This window comes from Letharia lupina (genome assembly GCF_014066315.1).
Source record: "Letharia lupina isolate WasteWater1 chromosome Unknown contig_26, whole genome shotgun sequence".
Lineage (NCBI taxonomy): Eukaryota > Fungi > Ascomycota > Lecanoromycetes > Lecanorales > Parmeliaceae > Letharia > Letharia lupina.
Genome location: NW_023502995.1, coordinates 33,760 through 51,871, shown reverse-complemented (window position 1 = coordinate 51,871; position 18,112 = coordinate 33,760). Strand labels below are relative to the sequence as shown.

The following is an 18,112-nucleotide window of genomic DNA, read 5'->3' as shown; positions in this document are numbered from 1 at the left end:
GTTGTTTTGATCATTCTCCACTCTGTGGGTGGGACGGTAATAAGTTCTCTGCTACGGAGGTTGACACCAAAAGTCCTGGACAGCACTAGTCACAGCCCTAACCCTACCTCCGGAAGGCAGCCCCGGAGCGAGAGACCCCAGAAAAAACTCTCGGAGCGCATAGATTGAACTTAGGGACCTCTTTTTGAGGTCCGGTAGGGGCTGGGGTCCCGGCTAGGCCCAGGTCAGGTACATTTCCGAAGCATCTCTAAGCGTAGTGTCCGGGCAACCCCTCAGGCCGGGCGTTATCTGAGATCTTGGCACAGAAATCTTGGCGTCCAGGACTTTTGGTGTCAACCTCCGTATCGACTGTAAGGTACTTCAATAACATCTACAATTATCCGATTGCGCCGTTCAACTCGGCTGAGTCAACTTTTTCGAGAGAAATTTCAGAAAAGTGCGACCTCCGCAGCAACTTCCCTATTCTATATACCTATATGATAGCTTTGAAACCCGTCCGTAAGAGTATAGAGAGAGGCGTACACCAACGAGTGTAAGAACAACGGAAGGGAGCTTACCACGATTAGCGAGCTGGTTCTTCCTTCTGTCTACGGACATGAACAGCTTCTGGAATGCCTCGACAGGTTTCCGCTGTGTACTGCAAGACTTACCGAGCCATAACTACTTTACAGAGGTTGGTTTCATGCTTGCACAATGCAACCTCGGGATCGGCCACCAAAGCGCGGCTCTGCCTTTTGACAGTGCTTTCCGGCAGCCGAGGCCACTTACAGAAGTGCCGGGAAGCGTTTTTAGGGTCGACTTCGTTGAATTGTTGGTTCCGGGAAGGACAGCAGCGCTTGCGCAGAGGCGTCATCCGGCCATCCCCACCACAGGGCAGCCCCGTTTCTTGTTGCCGAGTCGTTAGCTGATCAACAGCGAAGCAACTACATAGTGCCGTACGAAGACATTAGAGCTGCCAGGCATTCAGGCTTTAAAACTCGCGAGGCTCGAATTGGACATAAGGTATTAGACCCCAGCAAAGGAGCTTGACCAGGGGAGCCAGGCATAATACGACAAACTACGCTGACCTATTAGGCTCTTCGAAGTCAGCCTTACATCTTGACATTGCATGATTATGACACAAAGACGCCAATGTTTCCAAGAACAAACGACTTGTTGCATTCGCATACGAAGGAGGTGCGATACCCCGGATATTTAAGTGATACTCCGGTTTAAGAAACAGAGGACCCTTTTCATGACAGCTGCGGTCTGCAGATCTGAAAAGCAAGAGTGGTCCAGACCATAGATACATGTGTGCTGCCGATGGCGGGCAAGAGGCAAGAGGCTCAAAAGTCAAGCTTGCTGCCTGACTCGGGTTGTGGCTTGTCCTCGGTCGTGAAGGTATCTGCCCACGTCAACGAAGATCCCCAACTACCTGTTGGTCTACTTATACATCCGAGGTCTCGGAAGATGGACTGTGGCCGGCAATTACGAGTCTGCTGCCAAAGGATTGGGGTGACACGATTATATTGCTATGACAATCGCCCGTATGAGCAAATAGAAATGACTAGCGCTGGCCCGGACTAAGGCAAGTCAGATCGGTGATAATCGTATCAATAATAATAATGCTTGTTGACGTCTTTTACGGTCTTTGGGCCTGTTCGGCTTCAAGCGTTAGCGGTTGACGATCCATTAAGGCACAGGTCGATCGAGTGCAGATCGCGCGAGCGAGATCTCGCTTCGGCAATGAGCAAAGTGCCCCATGATCCCATCACCATAGGTAACCCAAGTTAGGTACTTTGCTTGATGGTTATCATTTTGATGCACCTAAGTAGATGATTGACACTGACCTCCGTTCTTGCTTCAATATCCCTGGCCTGGAATGATCTCGCTAACATTCCTTTCCAGCTAAATCCAAGTTAAAGCTTGTTCTTGATTGCCTCTGGAAGGCACTACTGATTCAGCGGCCGCGGGGACTGGACCTGCGAACATCACTTCATATCGATCGTCGCTTTCTTCTTCTTCCAGCCAAAAGCGAGAACGCCATTCTCGGCTTCGTCTCGGCATGCCTTTCACACCTCTGGCACCATCTTTAACTTCCTCACACTGCTATTCATGTAGATCTTGGGCAGACACATCCATCACTCCCCATCCCACTTGTCGATATCCCCATTCAAAAGCAATGCCTTCCGAATCTGACTTAAAGATACCATTTTTCTCCTCCTGCTGCTACTTTTCTGATCTTGCATGACATAGGAAATGCTGTGTTCTTTGTCTGCGACGTTGCCTACAACTTATTGTGATTGCGTCCAATAGTAGCAAGCACTCAACAGCTCCCTATCCCAAACATCCACCAAGGACCCATACGCCAACGCTCGGACTTTTCCTCCTGCGGCTGTCGTCACTTTTCTTAAGCAAAATTACTTCCCGATAACCGACATCTTTCCATGGGTGCCGACAAATAGGAACTTGGACCCTCCATTGCATGCATGAAAGCTCCGCCAATCCTAGGCTGGCCCTGCATACCCGTCTTTTATCTCTGCGGGAGCCAATGACTGAAGGTGGCAAATAGATTTGGGAGCCAAACGTCAAATCTACACAGCATTTCTTTCATTCTGCCAAAGTTAAAGCAAAGAGCTCATAAGTTATCACCGGAACCACCGTGGAAAGCTATCCAACGATTCCTGTGGGATTCCCCTTCGCGGTGCGGTAGGGTAATTTGAATCTATCACAGTCAATAGCGCTGCCACGGACCTAAAGGTAGCCTGTTGAAAACATTGACCAGGACAATAAGGCCCGTATCCTTACTCTGTATGATCCTTCGCAGAGTTAATCCCACACCTGTCAATGGCTACTTTCGCCCGTCGAAATCGTCCATGGCTGCTTTGAGCGACTCCCTGTGTCCCTAAGAGCCTGTACCTAAGTTTGTTCATCACCCTGGAGGTTCAATAATGGCTGGCCAGGTCTTAAGTTCGGCTCAAAGGCCACCGCCATTGTATCCACAGGCTACTCCATACACCATATCATCGGCTCCGTCTGGCGCAACTCCTCTCCAGAGTCCTCTTACACCAGGTATCGGCATGTCCACTTCTGGTGCTACCAGCAGGCCCTCGAGTGGACTGGGGCCACTACAGTCTCAGCATAGGTCCCCACCAGGAGGATCCGCGGCAAGGTCTGCTGACTTCGTTCAGTCTTACCATTCCACAATGACACCGCCTGGGGTGTCGTTACCTGGCTATGCAGAGATCAGTCATCCGCGTGGATCTCTTGTACCAAACGTGTATCCGGACTCCAACGCGATGGCTACTAGCCTGCAGGGACAGAAACGTGCTTATCGACAACGGAGAAAGGATCCAAGCTGTGATGCGTGTCGAGAGCGTAAAGTGAAGGTCAGCTCATGCTTCTCTGCTTTGTAGTTCAGCACTGATATCTACAGTGCGACGCCACCGAAAGCACGAGCTGTACAGAATGTACCAGTAGGAATGTGAAATGCCAGTTCACAAAAGAGACAAACAGGCGCATGTCCAATATCAGGTCAGTGCCGTGCATATCCATTGCCATCGTGCTTTTTTGACTCGCCCGGATCAGACACAATCAGGACCTTCAGAAAGAATTAGCCCAGGCAAAATCACAAGTGAATCACCTTCGCTCGATCTTGGAATCCGGGGAAGGTGCGAGTCCGGTCCATGGTATCTCTGCTTCGGACCCTCTTCCCCAAACCCACCCTCTTGCACATCTCCCAGGTCCAGAGCCCTCAAACCTTCACAATATGTCTCATCTTCCAGGACCGGAGACCACATACTTTCCACGGTATGTAAGTGAGCGATTTTCAGGGTACGAAGAAAGACAGCCAAAGAGGCGGAGGACAATGGCTCCACAGGATTTGTCCAGGATAGGTTCCACTATGCAGCAACGCGGTAGGGGCATCTTCAAGCCGCCGTATCCGCATCAAAAAATTAACTCATCGGACCTGTTCTCGTCTTCGCTTCCTGGACTTCCTCCGAAGCATGTGGCAGACACTCTTGTGCACCAATACCGAACCACGCTTCATCCAACGTTACCTTTGGTTCACTGGCCATCGTTTCAAGAGCAATATCACAGTGCTTATAAGAATGGGTCGCTGCATGGTGTTCCGCGAATATGGAGTGCTCTTTTGTTTGCCGTCTTCGCTTGTGGAACGCTGCATCGCTCTTGGTATGATGGCCAGAAGTATTTGGAAATATCCAAGTCTCTTATAGATATGTGGACCGAAGACCTTACCCTTGATCATGCACGTGCTGCGCTTCTCAGCAGCATATTCCTCATTGAAATGAACCTCAAATCTGCTGGCTGGACCTGGATTGGTTTTGCCGTGCGGATTTCTTTTGATATTGGCCTGCATTGCGAAGCTGGAACCTGGCCTGCCATTGAAAAGGAGATGCGCCGACGTGTTTGGTGGTGTGTATATGCCTGCGACTGGTGAGTGGTATCATCAAATCATATAGATCTCACGTCTGACTCAAATAGCTTGCTGTCGCTGGAATTGGGGCGACCTTCCTTGACCAAAGAGGAGGACTGCAATGTTGGCATGCCAAGTCCTATCGATGACCAGTATATGATACCGGGAACTCCTTGGGCCTCCTCCCCAGATCCAGAGCAATCAACGTCGCCCCTTCTCCCTATGATACAGGTCATCGGTGGCATCGCTAGACTTTTACGGATTCTTAAAAGTGATCGTTTAGCTAAATCTGCATTGCAAGCTTATGATTTGCACTTCAATGAATGCGTTAATGCATTCCCTGCACAAAAACATCGCCGAGCCAATGGCTACATCCATCCAGCTGAGCTCCCACCCATTATATACCTACAAAATGCTCGGCTCATGCTTCATCGACACAACTTAACGCCTACTTGCGACTCCGTTGAAAGGTCTACCGCAATTGATCAATGTGTACTTGTTGCAAAAGATACTGCCGGATTCCTTCGCCGTTGCATGCAGCCACCTGGGGAGCCTCGATACCATGAAGCAGAGCAAAACGACACTTGGGAAAGCCGCATGATTTCAGCAAGCAGTGCTTTCTTTTGTACACACGTCTGGCGCTGCACACTCTTTCTGTGCTTTCGCCTCGATTTTGAGAGCGCGCTTTCATGTGCTCGAGCGAGCGCCACTTTGGGAAACGCGCGTCCAGTCAATGTAGACTGTGGCCGATATCTCGAGTTCTTTCTCCACGAGATGAGATCTAAGCTGGATTATAGAGTCCAGATCGACACGGACGAGGAGATGATCGCATACGTGTCTGGGGATCTCCAGGGTAGCTTCGAGAATTCGTGGATATGGCAAAAAGGTGAAGGTGGTGTACATTTGGGCGAACCGTTGCAAATATCAAGTGAAAAAGATAAACAAGATATGAAACGCCAGAGCCGAATCCTTTCACCAGCCAGGCCTCAAACAAAGCAATCCGACTGGAATGGGTGGGACGACGTCTTGAGGACCATTGAAAGGTTGTCGCGCAAGAAGGAACAAGAGCAACAGCATCTTGCTATTCAGGAATCGTCACTACGGCCATCCATGATGTTACCTCCTCTGGCGCCATCGCCAAATTCCATGAGTCCGTCCAACCGAATGAGCATCAAAGACCTGATTTAGAGGACCGTTCCTGGTATCTGCAAGGCGATTGGTATTTTAGGGTTCTTGCCGATGAAGAAGAGAATAAGAACAGAAAAGACTCCTGATGCATTCGGGGCCATTGTATATAACCAACCTTCGTCTGGAACAAGCTTGAGCTCGGGGAATCTATGGACTTATTTCACTGTCATAGAAGTGAAACGGGAATGAGATTCACTGATTCATCCAAGACATACGAGAGCGTCTCATCTTGCTTACGTATAAGTGGCAGTAAAGCCTCTCATCGGCGTCATTATGGTCATTATTAGAATGGCCTCTATCGCCTGTATATAATTCGATTCCTGTATATAATGGGTGGAGATATCATGGGCATTGTCTGCTTCTCCTAGGTACCTTGAGAGCGACATCTCAAAACTGATACCCCAACTTCCATAGATTTATTCCATTTGAACATTGGAGTTGCGCTGTAACAATTGCATTTGTCTAGATAGAAAGACAGGCCAGCTCTCGCAAGTCCATACTTATCGATACGTGGCGTACCGAAATCTCATGACGGAAGTCAATTCTTCTGATGCCACGATCCAGGTGGATTACCGTGGAGATACTCAACACAGTCACTACTCCACAATGATGGGGAGAGATTCACACCACTTCAAAGTCTTCCAGATCACTATCAGAGGCCAGAAAGCTACGTGCCGAGCTTTCCCATGACTATCTCCAGCCCCAGCCATGTATTCGACATTTCTTCGACGATCGCAACCTTTCCGACACTACGAAAGATGTGCCCGGTATTCTTACGCGATCCGATAATGCCGTTGCTTACTCTACCGTAAATTTACTACGATTATTCTCGGCGGGATCCCCGTCCCGTACTCAACCAAACTTCGAGTCTTCTGCTGTCACGCCATTCCCTTGCCGCCGCCGCCCCACTGGAACACCTACTCTTATGAGTGTCCGAGTTGCCAGGAGACAAATCTTTCCAGCAGACGTCCTACTCCGGAGCACAGTCTGTGCTGCGTTCGCATTCCGCTCCGGCTGAGGAAATCCATATCGGGTCCCCATATCCGTTTGACACCCTCAATTTCTTTCGTCTCCCCAGACCAGACGTGCCATGCCTTTCCGTGAAAAGATGAAGCGTGCACTGAAGATGAAGGACGATGATGGCTCCGACCTTACCACAACCGACACAACTAAATCTACCAAATCGAAAAAGGCCAGAAAAGAGAAGCTGCCCGATAATGTTTACAAGCCGGGCGAGGCCATGCCCCGTCCGAAATACCGTGGTCCTTATAATCAAGCACATCAGGACAAATTATCAGCGTTTAGTTTTGGAGACGCGTGGAAGAGGAGGAAAAGTAGTGGGACGGTGGGAAGTGATTTAAGTCCTATGGGCAGTCGAATCATGAGCAGGAGGAATAGCGCGTGGAGTAAGAAGAGTAAACTGGGGAGTAGGCAGAATTCTGCTTTTGCTGGGGTAGAGGAGAGTGGAGAAGGGGATGACGATGTTGCCAACGGTATGGGCCTCTTCATCTTGGGAGGATAGATCAACTGAACGGGCTGACATTCTACTTGGTGCTAGTGGGACTATCGAGGCAGCATACAGCCGAGAATCGGAGACCGAGGACAAACGATATTACTACAGATATGGCTGGCTTGGAGTTCTCGAAGACCATTACGAACGGCGATGTTCACGGCCTTGACACGCAGAAGACGATTACGAATGGACGACTGTTCACTGAAGATGAACTGGCAAAAGCGATGACGCAGAGCACTTTGAAGCCTTTAAGACAACAAGGAGAGTGAAGAAAAAGGAGTATATTTAGTGTGGATTCTTGTTTCGACTCGGGTGATCGGAAAATGTACGAATACGTGCAAGCGTTTACGAAGACTATTTCATGTACAGAAGAGGTGGCCAAATTGGTTACCGGGCTAGATGGTTTTCAGACTGGCCGTGTACCTTACAGATGCGAGGCGCTGGCCGTCAAGTTCAAGACAAGTTGGCAGCGAAACATTGAAGGAAGACCAACGACTTCCCTTTGATTTAGCACCTCGGTGATTCGGATTTGCCAGTCTTGCACAAAGCATTGTATGGTGTCAAAGATTGATCTCGTTCCTGCAATTTGGGTTGACAATATACGGATGGGCATGTCTTGTTTCTGTTAATTGTTTACTACTAACTTACCTAAGGTCTAGAACTCCGAAGTCAACTCTTTTGGACTCGATTGTGGCACAGCTGCACAGCCACAATTCACAGCCACACTCCCCCCACCACTTGTCCGATCTCCGATCCACAAACGCACCTAGGTACATGTATAGTCATATCAACGATGGGAAACAATTTTCTTGGAGCTCGTCAATCAAGACTTCCTTGATGTAACGTAATGTCCTATTCAGCCTAATACTGAGCGCTTACCGCGGCGAAATTAGATGGTACTGGGGGCCAGGTCCTGTCCTACTGGTCCTGCTGACTCGTCGAAGGTTTGGCCTTCTGCCGCTTCTAGCAGTGGTGTACCTTGAACTACTTTATTAAAGAGCGTTGGAAGGGGAATAGTGGGAACGGGACTTGATGCGCGATGACATTCTTGGTTCAGATTCCTAGATTTCCAAGTTGTAATAAATAAAGCTTCCAAGCTCTTTCAATAAATTTACATGTGACTGAAGTAATACAATACCCTTCATCCCGCAACCTTTCCTTCACACTCCTCTTCCTGTTAACTTTTTGAACTACTTCCAACCCTCATTATTGTATACACATACTCCCTTTTGTGCACAGACTCCTTCGGACAAAACCACATTCCGCCCAAGACAATCTCCATCTCTATTCACAAGCAAAAGGAACTCACCTCGCAGATCCTGTCACTCATTTTCACGAGACACTGTCATCACACTGAGCTTCACAGTCATGGAGAAGCTGAAGAACCTTGTGTAAGACCGCTCGCCACCTTTGCGCAGTGACGAATTCCAGCCTGCTAATGCACTTCTCCGTTGTAGCAACCCTGGAAGCAAGAAAGACGATGAAGTCATGTATGGTTCCGGACGATCGGATGACCCCGTTCACACTGGCGATACCAGTATGGGAAATACCAATACTGGCTCCGGTCAAGGTAAGCTTCGAATTCGCCGGAAGACTCGGCCAATTTACTAAAATCAACACAGGCAGCCATTTCAGCAGCAGCCGCACCGCCGGACATGATCCCTTGTCCACCTCGAGCAATCCCACTGGGACAAGCCAATTCGATAGTGGTACCACTGGGGGTGCCTCCCATGGTCTCAGCGAGCCCTACGCTTCCCGTACGCCTGGAGGGTTTGACAACGATGACGCTGCAACAACGGCCAGCGTGAGCTCCGGTGTTCCAGGTCAATCTCAGTCACGATCAGCCATGACTGGCGCCAACGACCCAACTTTTACCGACAAGCCCCTTCCCCCTGAGCCTGCTTCAGGTATGTATATTTTGGGGTTAACAACCCCTCTCATTGTCGCCTCATTCGTGTCTTGTGACCTCGCTTTTGTATACTGCTGACTCCAAAACCACATTAATAGAGACAGGACTCGGACAGAGCAGTCTCACCGGCAATAGCTACCCAGACCGTAGCATCGGAAACAACCCCAGATATGGAGACCAATCACGATCATCTCACCTTGGCCGCGATGCTGCTCTTGGGGCCGGAGCCGTTGGAACTAGTACTCACCGTCACGAAGATCCCCAGCGAGACAATTACGCCCCGGAGACTGGCCGCTCGTTTCCCCTCGGAGGCAACTCCGCTTCCAATGGTCATGGCTCCACAACTGCCGGCCCACACTCGTCGAACCTTGCCAACAATGTCGATCCTCGTGTCGATAGTGATGGTTCTCGTGCCGTGGGTGATACTGGCTATGGGTCAACTTCCGGTGGTTATGGCTCTGGTACTGGTGCAACACCAAGCTCAGGCAACCAAGGCTCCCTAGGCCGTAATACCCTCGGAGCAGAAGCAGGGGCAGGAGCAGGAGCTGTGGGATCTGGAACGACCACAGGTACCGGCTACGGACCTGAATCTTGGCAACACGAACACCAGCGCCATGGCCACCAGTATGAAGGCGATCCATGCGAAATTGGAGAGGTCGGCGGCCAGGAAGGGCCTCACTTCGTTTCCGGACCTCACATTACAGACACGGCAAATCGACTTGACCCGCATGTAGGTAGTGGTATTGAGGGTGCAGCTACCACTGGTGACTCCAGTGGACATCATCATCACGGCCACCATGGTCACCGTGGTGAAGAAGCTGCGTTAGTAGGTGGAGCTGGTGCTGCAGGAATGGGGGCATTAGAGGCAGACCGTAGTAAACAGCGCACCACGGGTAACACTACATCTGCAGGACTTGACTCATCGAACACTGATCGTCACGGCCTTGATACCACTGGAGGTATGTACATTATTGGGGCAAACATTTCCTATTTTGGACCACTCTTCGATCTTGGTTCCCTTTTGATTTGTCCCATTGCTCGGGCTACAGCCCTAAAGAAAGAATGCTGACTACAAAATCTGTATAGGTGGCGCGTACGATAATGAACGTCATACTGCTACAGGTGTGTCGTCTACGGGAAAGACCGCTGGCCCTCATAAGTCCGACATGCTGAACAAATTGGACCCCCGCGTCGACTCCGATTTGTCAAAGCAGCAACGTTCCCACGGCGATAGCCACCACTACGAGCGTGATGCGGCGTTGACGGGAGCTGGCGGTGCAGGGGTGTATGAGGCAGAAAAGCATCACCGTGGCAATGATCCTAGCCTGGCAACGTCAAGCACTACCGCAAGCATGGGCGGATCCCAAGGTCGCCACCACCATGCCGGGCGCGATGCCGCTTTGACAGGAGCTGGCGGTGCCGGACTGTATGAGGCAGAGAAGCACTATCGTCGCGATGAACCCAACCTGGCAACGTCGAGCAATACGTCCGGCATGGGCGGTCAGAGTCTTTATGATTCAGGGGTTGACCCTCGCGTGGATCCTACACGTTCTGGGATGGGGAGAGATGAATCTGCAGTCTCCTCAGCTGGAAGCGGCCATCAGTCTGCTACTAGCTCCGACCATCACTACAAGAGAGATGCTGGCCTAGCAGGTGCCGGTGGTATTGGTGCATACGAAGCAGAAAAGCATTCTGGCTCTAGTAACCGTTCTGGTCTTGCAGCGACTCCGCAAGACCAATTGGCCGGATCAGGCCACCAACCAGCTATAGCCACTAGGTCCTCTCCTTATCCATCTTCTGGCTACGGTGACGGGAGCCAGCCCCAGACAGGAAACCACACTGAACGTAACCCTTTGGCTGCAGGCGGTGTTGGGGCTGGAGCTACTGGTGGAGTAGACGAGGCACAAAAGATGAGAGACTATGCGCGCACTGATCCTGAAACTCGGGTGCAAGAGCATCAGCATCCCGGAGCTTCGATTGCAACCTACTCGTCTCCTGATTATGGCAACGATACGGAAAAGAGACATCACATAGGACGTCATACAGGCAGAGATGCTGCTCTTGTAGGAGGTGCTGGGGCCGGGGCCGGGGCTTTGGCCGATCACGAATATTCCCATAGAGATGTTGCTGGTTACGGTAACGAGCCCTACCAAGAAGCCTCGCGCGGGCATCATATCGGTAGAGATACTGCAGCTGTTGGGGGCGCAGGAACCGGCGCTGGTGCTTTAGCCGGTCACGAACACTCTCCGAGAGACGCCGCTGGCTACGGTACCGAGCCTTATCAAGATACTTCGCGAGAGCATCATACCGGCAGAGATGCGGCAATTCTTGGCGGGGCTGCTGGTGCGGGTGGTCTGGCTGAGCACGAATACTCCAAAAAAGATGCCGAGAAGTTGCAGAAAGAGCACGCTAAAGAAGAGAAGGCTCTCGAGAAGGAGCACTCGAAAGAGGTCAAGCACCACAACAAAGAGCTCGCGAAGGAGGAGAAGGCCCATGAAAAGGCAATTGAGAAGTCGGAGAAGAAACACGAGAAAACCATGGGGAAGGATGAGAAGAAGCATGAGAAAGCCATTGAAAAAGACGAGAAGAAGCAGGACCATGGGGAGAAGAAGCACGGTGGCCTTCTCGGGTTCCTTCATCGTGACAAGCCCGACAAGGAGCTGAAAGAGGAAGAAGCCCGTCATCAAGGAGCCATACACCCTAGCCGTGGTGAAGAGGAGATGGCCGCTGGGGCGGGTGCGATTGGACTTGAATCTCGTAGCGGCTACGACCCGCTTCAGGGAGAGCATGGCAGTCAATCGGGGGTCCACGATACCCCTATTGGAATCGGATCTGGTCCCACGACTCACGCCGCCTACGGCCCTCATGACTCGGGGCACAACAAGTTGCACAAAGACCCGCCTGCAAAGATAGCCGAGTCTCGAGGCTTTGAGTTCCAGTGAAGTCAGTAACTCATACCGTTCAGACTCATTTTCTTGTCATACTATTATCTACTGCCGCTAATAAGCATCAAGGGGCCTGTGAAAGTCTTGTCATCGGGCGAGATGATGCAAAGCTTGGCTTCTTAGCCTGAACAGCGTGTACAAAGGGGAAAGATGTTATGCTCCGTTTCATGGTCCTATGGAGACATAGTCGTGGTTTTACTTGAGCATGTGAATAATGAGTTTGCTTGATGGCGAGATGGCGAGATGGCGAGATGGCTCTAATCTAAGTGTCCTTGACCAAAGAATAAAATTGGCTCGCAACAGCGTGCAGTGAGGACGCTCTCTGATTTGTGAATTAGAGATGGATGCACATTCGATATCTAAGATTACATACTCGTAGGACGTGGGACGGTAGAATACATGTAGAAGAAATTTATTCCCCCACCCCGCCCTCAACACATCCGCACCTGGACTAGTAACTGACTTTCTGATCGTCACAAGGATCATTACTTGGCAATTTGAAGCTCTCAAGGCTCAAGCGAATCAAGCTCAACACGTCAGCGGCACTCCTCCGCATTCCTTGCCTCATCACTCCCTTCCTCCCTCCCTGCCTTCTTCCTCCTACATCCAAACTTCCATTGTTCCAGTCCCATTGATTGAATACTTTTCCTCCACAATACCCTTCACCTCAATTCCCATAAGCCCAGACACAGCAAACATGGTTCATCTCGCTTCCGTTCCCAATGACAAGGCGGCCAATGCTCCCTTGGTCAAGGGCATGGAGAACCTCAAACTTGAGCCCAACAACGAGGAAGATGAAGTCACTGCATCCGTTTATGGTTCCCGCTTCGCCGCCGAGTGTCTTCCTATGCACGAAATGCCGGAAAAGGAGATGCCTAAAGAGATTGCATACCGTATGATCAGAGACGACTTGAGCCTGGACGGCAATCCCATGCTGAATTTGGCCAGTTTCGTTACCACATACATGGTATGCTGCTTGTACAACCGGTTGCGATTGCATTCAGTGCTAATCATGAAATGCTGTGCTTAGGAGGAGGAAGTCGAGAAGCTCATGGCTGAGGCCCTGCCCAAGAACTTTATCGACTACGAGGAATACCCGCAAACCGCCGACATTCAGAACCGCTGTGTTTCAATGATTGCGAGGATGTTCAACGCACCCACGCACAACGAAGACGAAAACGCTATGGGAACAAGCACGGTTGGATCTTCTGAGGCCATCGTACGTATTCCCACATCAACTCGGCCAATTGCAATGCTAAATCTGACTCAGATGCTGGGAACGCTTGCCATGAAGAAGCGCTGGCAAAACAAGCGCAAAGCCGCCGGCAAGGACTACTCCAAGCCCAACATTGTCATGAACTCCGCTGTGCAGGTGTGCTGGGAGAAGGCAGCTCGCTACTTTGAAGTCGAGGAGCGCTACGTCTTCTGCACTGAGGATCGCTACGTAATTGATCCTGCGGAGGCCGTCAATCTGGTGGATGAAAATACTATTGGTATTTGTGCTATTATCGGAACTACATATACCGGAGAATACGAGGACGTCAAAGCCATCAACGACCTCCTCGTCGAGAAGAACATCGACTGCCCAATCCATGTTGATGCTGCTAGCGGAGGGTTCGTAGCGCCTTTCGTCGTGCCGAACCTACCTTGGGACTTCCGTCTGGAGAAGGTGATTTCAATCAATGTCTCTGGTCACAAGTATGGTTTGGTATGCATACTCAGTCCTCCGATTAAGTGAGATTGTTGGCTAATGGTCTTCCAGGTTTATCCCGGTGTCGGCTGGGTCGTCTGGCGCTCGCCCGAATACCTTCCTAAAGAATTGGTCTTCAACATCAACTACCTTGGCGCCGACCAAGCCTCTTTCACCCTCAACTTCTCCAAAGGCGCCTCCCAAGTTATTGGCCAGTACTACCAGATGATTCGTCTTGGCAAGCACGGTTATCGCTCCATCATGCTCAATCTTACCCGTACATCCGATTACCTTGCTTCCGCCCTCGAGAACCTCGGTTTCTTGATCATGAGCAAGAAGGGGGGTGAAGGTTTGCCGCTTGTGGCGTTTAGGCTCAACCCCAAGGACCAATACCACTTCGATGAATTCGCGGTTGCTCACCACCTGCGAGAGAGGGGCTGGGTGGTGCCTGCATACACCATGGCTCCGCACAGCGAGAAACTTAAGCTCATGAGGGTCGTTGTGCGTGAAGACTTCTCTAGGGCAAGATGTGACACGCTTATTGCAGATATCAAGTTAGCAATGGAGTCGTTGAAGCAGATGGATAAGAGCACTGTGGCACACCATACCAAGCATGTTAATAAGCACCATACCTCGAGCGGAAAATCGAACGTGAACAACGAGCACTACAAGGGTGAGAAGCATTCGCTCCAGGGCAAAACTGGAAAGACCCACGCGGTCTGCTAGAAAGACCTAAGAGAATCAGGCAGTGGTAGGACTGCAGCTGGACTACGAAGCAGGGTCATGTTGCTTTGACAAGCGATGAATTTCTCTACACTATGAAGTTCACATCCAAACGTGGAAAAAGAAAATCACGACCATGAAATTGCATACACATTTACTGTTGCGTTTGCGATCCCCTCCCCAACTCGGCGCAATATGTCCAGCTCACTGCTTGACGACTATGTACATGCAGTTGCGAAGGTGCTTTCCCACCCCCCCCCCCTACTCTCTTCCTGGTCTACTGGTCCCATCATTCATCTATTACCCTCAAAGCCGCGATTAATTCATCCACACGCTTCTGCGCTTTTCGAGCCCGCTCCATCTCTGCCAATGTTCACCTGTTGTTCCCGGTCCTATGTATCGTCCTTGATCTTGGCGAGGGCTTCTTTCGATGTCCATTGGTACTTTGCAAGCCGCTTTTGTAAAATAGCAAGCATGGCGTTAGGGCTAGGCTTTGCGGGCTGCTTCTAGATCCTCGACGAAGTGTCTGCTAATGTCCATTCCAATTGCAGAGGCTCCTTGGGCTGAACATCGGTTGCCGGCCTCCTTGATGGATCCAAATCGAAAGGGCTCGTAACATCTCCTAGGTTTTGCGGCTCCCTTCTGCTTTGCATACAACATTCCGCATTTGAATGATCCCCGGGCAGCTCCCACCTTTCCACACCTTTGGACGCGTAGTCTCGCTCTAATTTTCATATACGCACAAGATCGGGTCCACAACACTCAAGTGTTGTGAGACATGGCAATGCACACAGCAGGCTGGGTTTTCTTAATCTTCATTACTTGACCCAGACAACGAGGCTGACGATTCCCTGATGAAAGTGGCAACAGAGACGGGTTGAGAAGCTTTCCAGACGGAAGCTTCTCAAAAGCATTTGGCAAATCATCATGCAGGGCATAACGTATTCAAATTCTCGGTGGATTGTGGCATACATACGATGTGGACAGAAGGGTTGATCAAATCGATTTGTAGGAGGAAGGGGAGAAGCGAAGAATGGGGGCGTGCATATGACCAAGCCTCGGAAGTATGTATGATTCTAGATGCAGGTGTAGTGTAGGTAAGCGTACGTTTGGTGGTGGCACTCTTTTTCTTTGAGTGGGCTCATCAGCCCTATTCCGGTAGCTAGCAAGAGTCTTGGCACTGGGTCGAACAAGGCGCAAGAGGCGCAGGATGACCCCTGAGTTTCACATGTTTCGCATCCTTGCTGACCTTGCATAATATTAAAATAACTACCAGTACTCTATACTCACTCACTCACTCACTCACTCACTCACTCCTTGACAAACTTCTTTCATTCTCTGCCCACGTGCCTATTGGGCATGAGGGTCATGGTTTGACTACTCCACAACTCCTCATCACTCCACACACTACTTCGCTGGCCGACTCCACAAACCACTTCGCTGGCCGAATCTCACTCCTTATGCAAATATAATCCTCTGGGCAGGCAGGCAGGCAGGCAGGCAGGCAGGCAGGCTTAGATGTTGGAAACGTAAGCTCTAAACTTTGCCCCCTCGCTGCCACTTACCTACCTTACACTTTCCGTCAATGGCGACAACGCTAAAACATCCACTCAACAATAGGCCACTTTACTCGTAGAAAGTTGTTATCTTCCACCTCCTCCCCGGGTACCGGACCCTTCTGGATTCGTTTTCGAGGTGGCCCCTCTCCCTCCTCATCTCCACACAATGTCAGAATACATCAAATCCACTTTAGCAAACCTGCCTCAGAAAGTACACTCGTTACAGTCCCTCTCCTCTTACCGGCTCAGCCTGCTCAACATCCAGTTTCCGACAATTAACTTCCAAGGCAAGGGCAGTCTACCCACAAGGAACCCCAGGGCGTTCATCATCTTCGCCTTTCTACTTTTCCTTCTATTCTGGAAAGATATTATACGGGATGTTTGCTCGCATGTTGCGACCCGCCGCTTGCCAGTCCCAGTCGTCGAGGTCAGCTCAATAAGGAACAACACACTTGGGGTGAGTCTACTGAAAGAATATATTACTACCAGGGATGGCTAATAGCAAGACCAGTTCCAGAACATATTCGTCCTTTCTCTACCAGAACGAGGTGACCGAAGAACACCCCTCCTCGCCGCGGCAAATGCGACAAACCTCACACTCACCGTGCTCGATGCCATACGAGACAGGCAAATACCCCAATCGGATTGGCCTCAGGTATGTCACCACCATGCTGTTGCGGTTTCCTCATTGTTGATGGAGTTGTCAGTGGTGGGGAACGAACACTTGGGTGCCGAAGGACGGGGAACTAGGCTGCCTCATGTCCCATGTGAGGACGTGGAGAAAGTAAGCCGTCGCACCGAATCTGCACCTCCGTTGGGAAGTTCTGACGGTCAATGCAGGATGATACATGAAAATATCTCGACCGCCCTGATAATGGAAAGCGACGTTGATTGGGATATGCGGATCAAAGACACCATGGTTGGAGTAGGCGATGGAGTGAAAGCGATCGCTGATTGGCCATTCCCTGACCCTCAACACCCTCGAGACTTTTCCAAAGAACTAAGCCCGTACGGAGATAAATGGGATCTCATGTGGATTGGGCATTGCGGTATCAATGCCGACGGCGACGGTCGTATCTATGCGTTCAACGACTCCTCCGCAGCCGATGAAGATCATGCCTGGAATTTTGGCGAAAGGCCTGCAGAGGGGCATCGGCCTCCAGGTACACGGATCGTCTTTCAACCCCGCAAAACAGTCTGTACCACCTCCTACGCCATGAGTCTTGCGGGAGCACGCAAGTTTGAGAAGTTATTCAAGGAAGCCAACTCGCCTATCGATTTGAAACTGTGGGATCACTGTGAACACGACCCAACGACTCGGTGCGTGGGCACATGGCCGCAGGTCATCAGCATGACAGAGTCCAAAACCAACATCAAGCACTCGGGAGGTGGCCTCTCCTTTGGACACGAGGTCACAGAGGAGAAGATTGTCGCCGGCAATGCGATCCAAATATCCGCCAGGGTCAATGCACATCTAGGGTTAGCTGATAAGGGACCCACGAAATGGAAATCAGAATGGGTGACTGGGGAGAAGAAGAAGGAAGAGACGGCTGACGATTTCACCGATAAAAGCGATTAGGCTGAATTGTCTTTGATACATTCGGCGTTGGGGGGGAGCATGATACCCATCAAATGCGGGCTATAGAGGGGCGCGTTGCTGCCATTTTGGGCTTGCACTGGGCTTGCAATGTCGTCGTGCGGATATCACGATAAAAACTTTGTGGCATTGTATAGCAAGGTGTTGTAGGCATTTTGAGGTGGTCATTGGGATAGCATGGGCGTGTCCGCCAACATCTTAGACTTGTATCGATATAACGACATCATGGTTCAACATTGCACGGTAGAGCTATTGGTATGTTAGGCTTGACTAGACTTCGGATGGCTTTCCCTACAAAAGAACATTCTATGTATGGCCTGTCGGGTAGAGGAGCGGAGTAATCTTTGAAATATATCACGGCTCATCCCTAAAGCATTACTAACAACAAGGCGATACCGCACGGTCCAAAAGCGATTCTGAGAAGAGAGGATGAGAATTGCCTAGGTTTTGCATTGCCTAAAACCAGACGAACGAATCGAGACGTGCCGTACATTATTGCATATCGGTTCTTAGCTTTTCGAGGCCCCAAGAGCATCTACAGATAATGTCCTCATGATGTCAGTCATTCCTT

General features: G+C 50.5%; 5 protein-coding genes across 5 annotated transcripts; all 5 read left to right on the top strand.

The window, feature by feature from the left end:
- Positions 1-2,930: 2,930 nt before the first annotated feature.
- Positions 2,931-5,605, top strand: HO133_006669 (uncharacterized protein; the record flags this gene model as incomplete). The annotated part of the gene is made up of 4 exons (XM_037297566.1): positions 2,931-3,368; positions 3,416-3,513; positions 3,568-4,437; positions 4,486-5,605. 4 exons carry the CDS (start codon positions 2,931-2,933, stop codon positions 5,603-5,605), a joined length of 2,526 nt encoding a protein of 841 aa, XP_037147002.1.
- Positions 5,606-6,713: 1,108 nt separating this feature from the next.
- On the top strand, positions 6,714-7,387 carry HO133_006668 (uncharacterized protein; the record flags this gene model as incomplete). The annotated part of the gene is made up of 2 exons (XM_037297565.1): positions 6,714-7,098; positions 7,164-7,387. 2 exons carry the CDS (start codon positions 6,714-6,716, stop codon positions 7,385-7,387), a joined length of 609 nt encoding a protein of 202 aa, XP_037147001.1.
- Positions 7,388-8,486: 1,099 nt separating this feature from the next.
- Positions 8,487-11,969, top strand: HO133_006667 (uncharacterized protein; the record flags this gene model as incomplete). The annotated part of the gene is made up of 5 exons (XM_037297564.1): positions 8,487-8,509; positions 8,576-8,688; positions 8,741-9,025; positions 9,126-9,986; positions 10,114-11,969. The coding sequence occupies 5 exons, from the start codon at positions 8,487-8,489 to the stop codon at positions 11,967-11,969; spliced, it is 3,138 nt and encodes a 1,045-aa protein (XP_037147000.1).
- Positions 11,970-12,669: 700 nt separating this feature from the next.
- Positions 12,670-14,388, top strand: HO133_006666 (uncharacterized protein; the record flags this gene model as incomplete). The annotated part of the gene is made up of 4 exons (XM_037297563.1): positions 12,670-12,939; positions 13,003-13,191; positions 13,243-13,680; positions 13,735-14,388. The coding sequence occupies 4 exons, from the start codon at positions 12,670-12,672 to the stop codon at positions 14,386-14,388; spliced, it is 1,551 nt and encodes a 516-aa protein (XP_037146999.1).
- A 1,722-nt stretch (positions 14,389-16,110) lies between these two features.
- Positions 16,111-17,523, top strand: HO133_006665 (uncharacterized protein; the record flags this gene model as incomplete). The annotated part of the gene is made up of 4 exons (XM_037297562.1): positions 16,111-16,401; positions 16,456-16,599; positions 16,652-16,728; positions 16,785-17,523. The coding sequence occupies 4 exons, from the start codon at positions 16,111-16,113 to the stop codon at positions 17,521-17,523; spliced, it is 1,251 nt and encodes a 416-aa protein (XP_037146998.1).
- Positions 17,524-18,112: the final 589 nt, after the last annotated feature.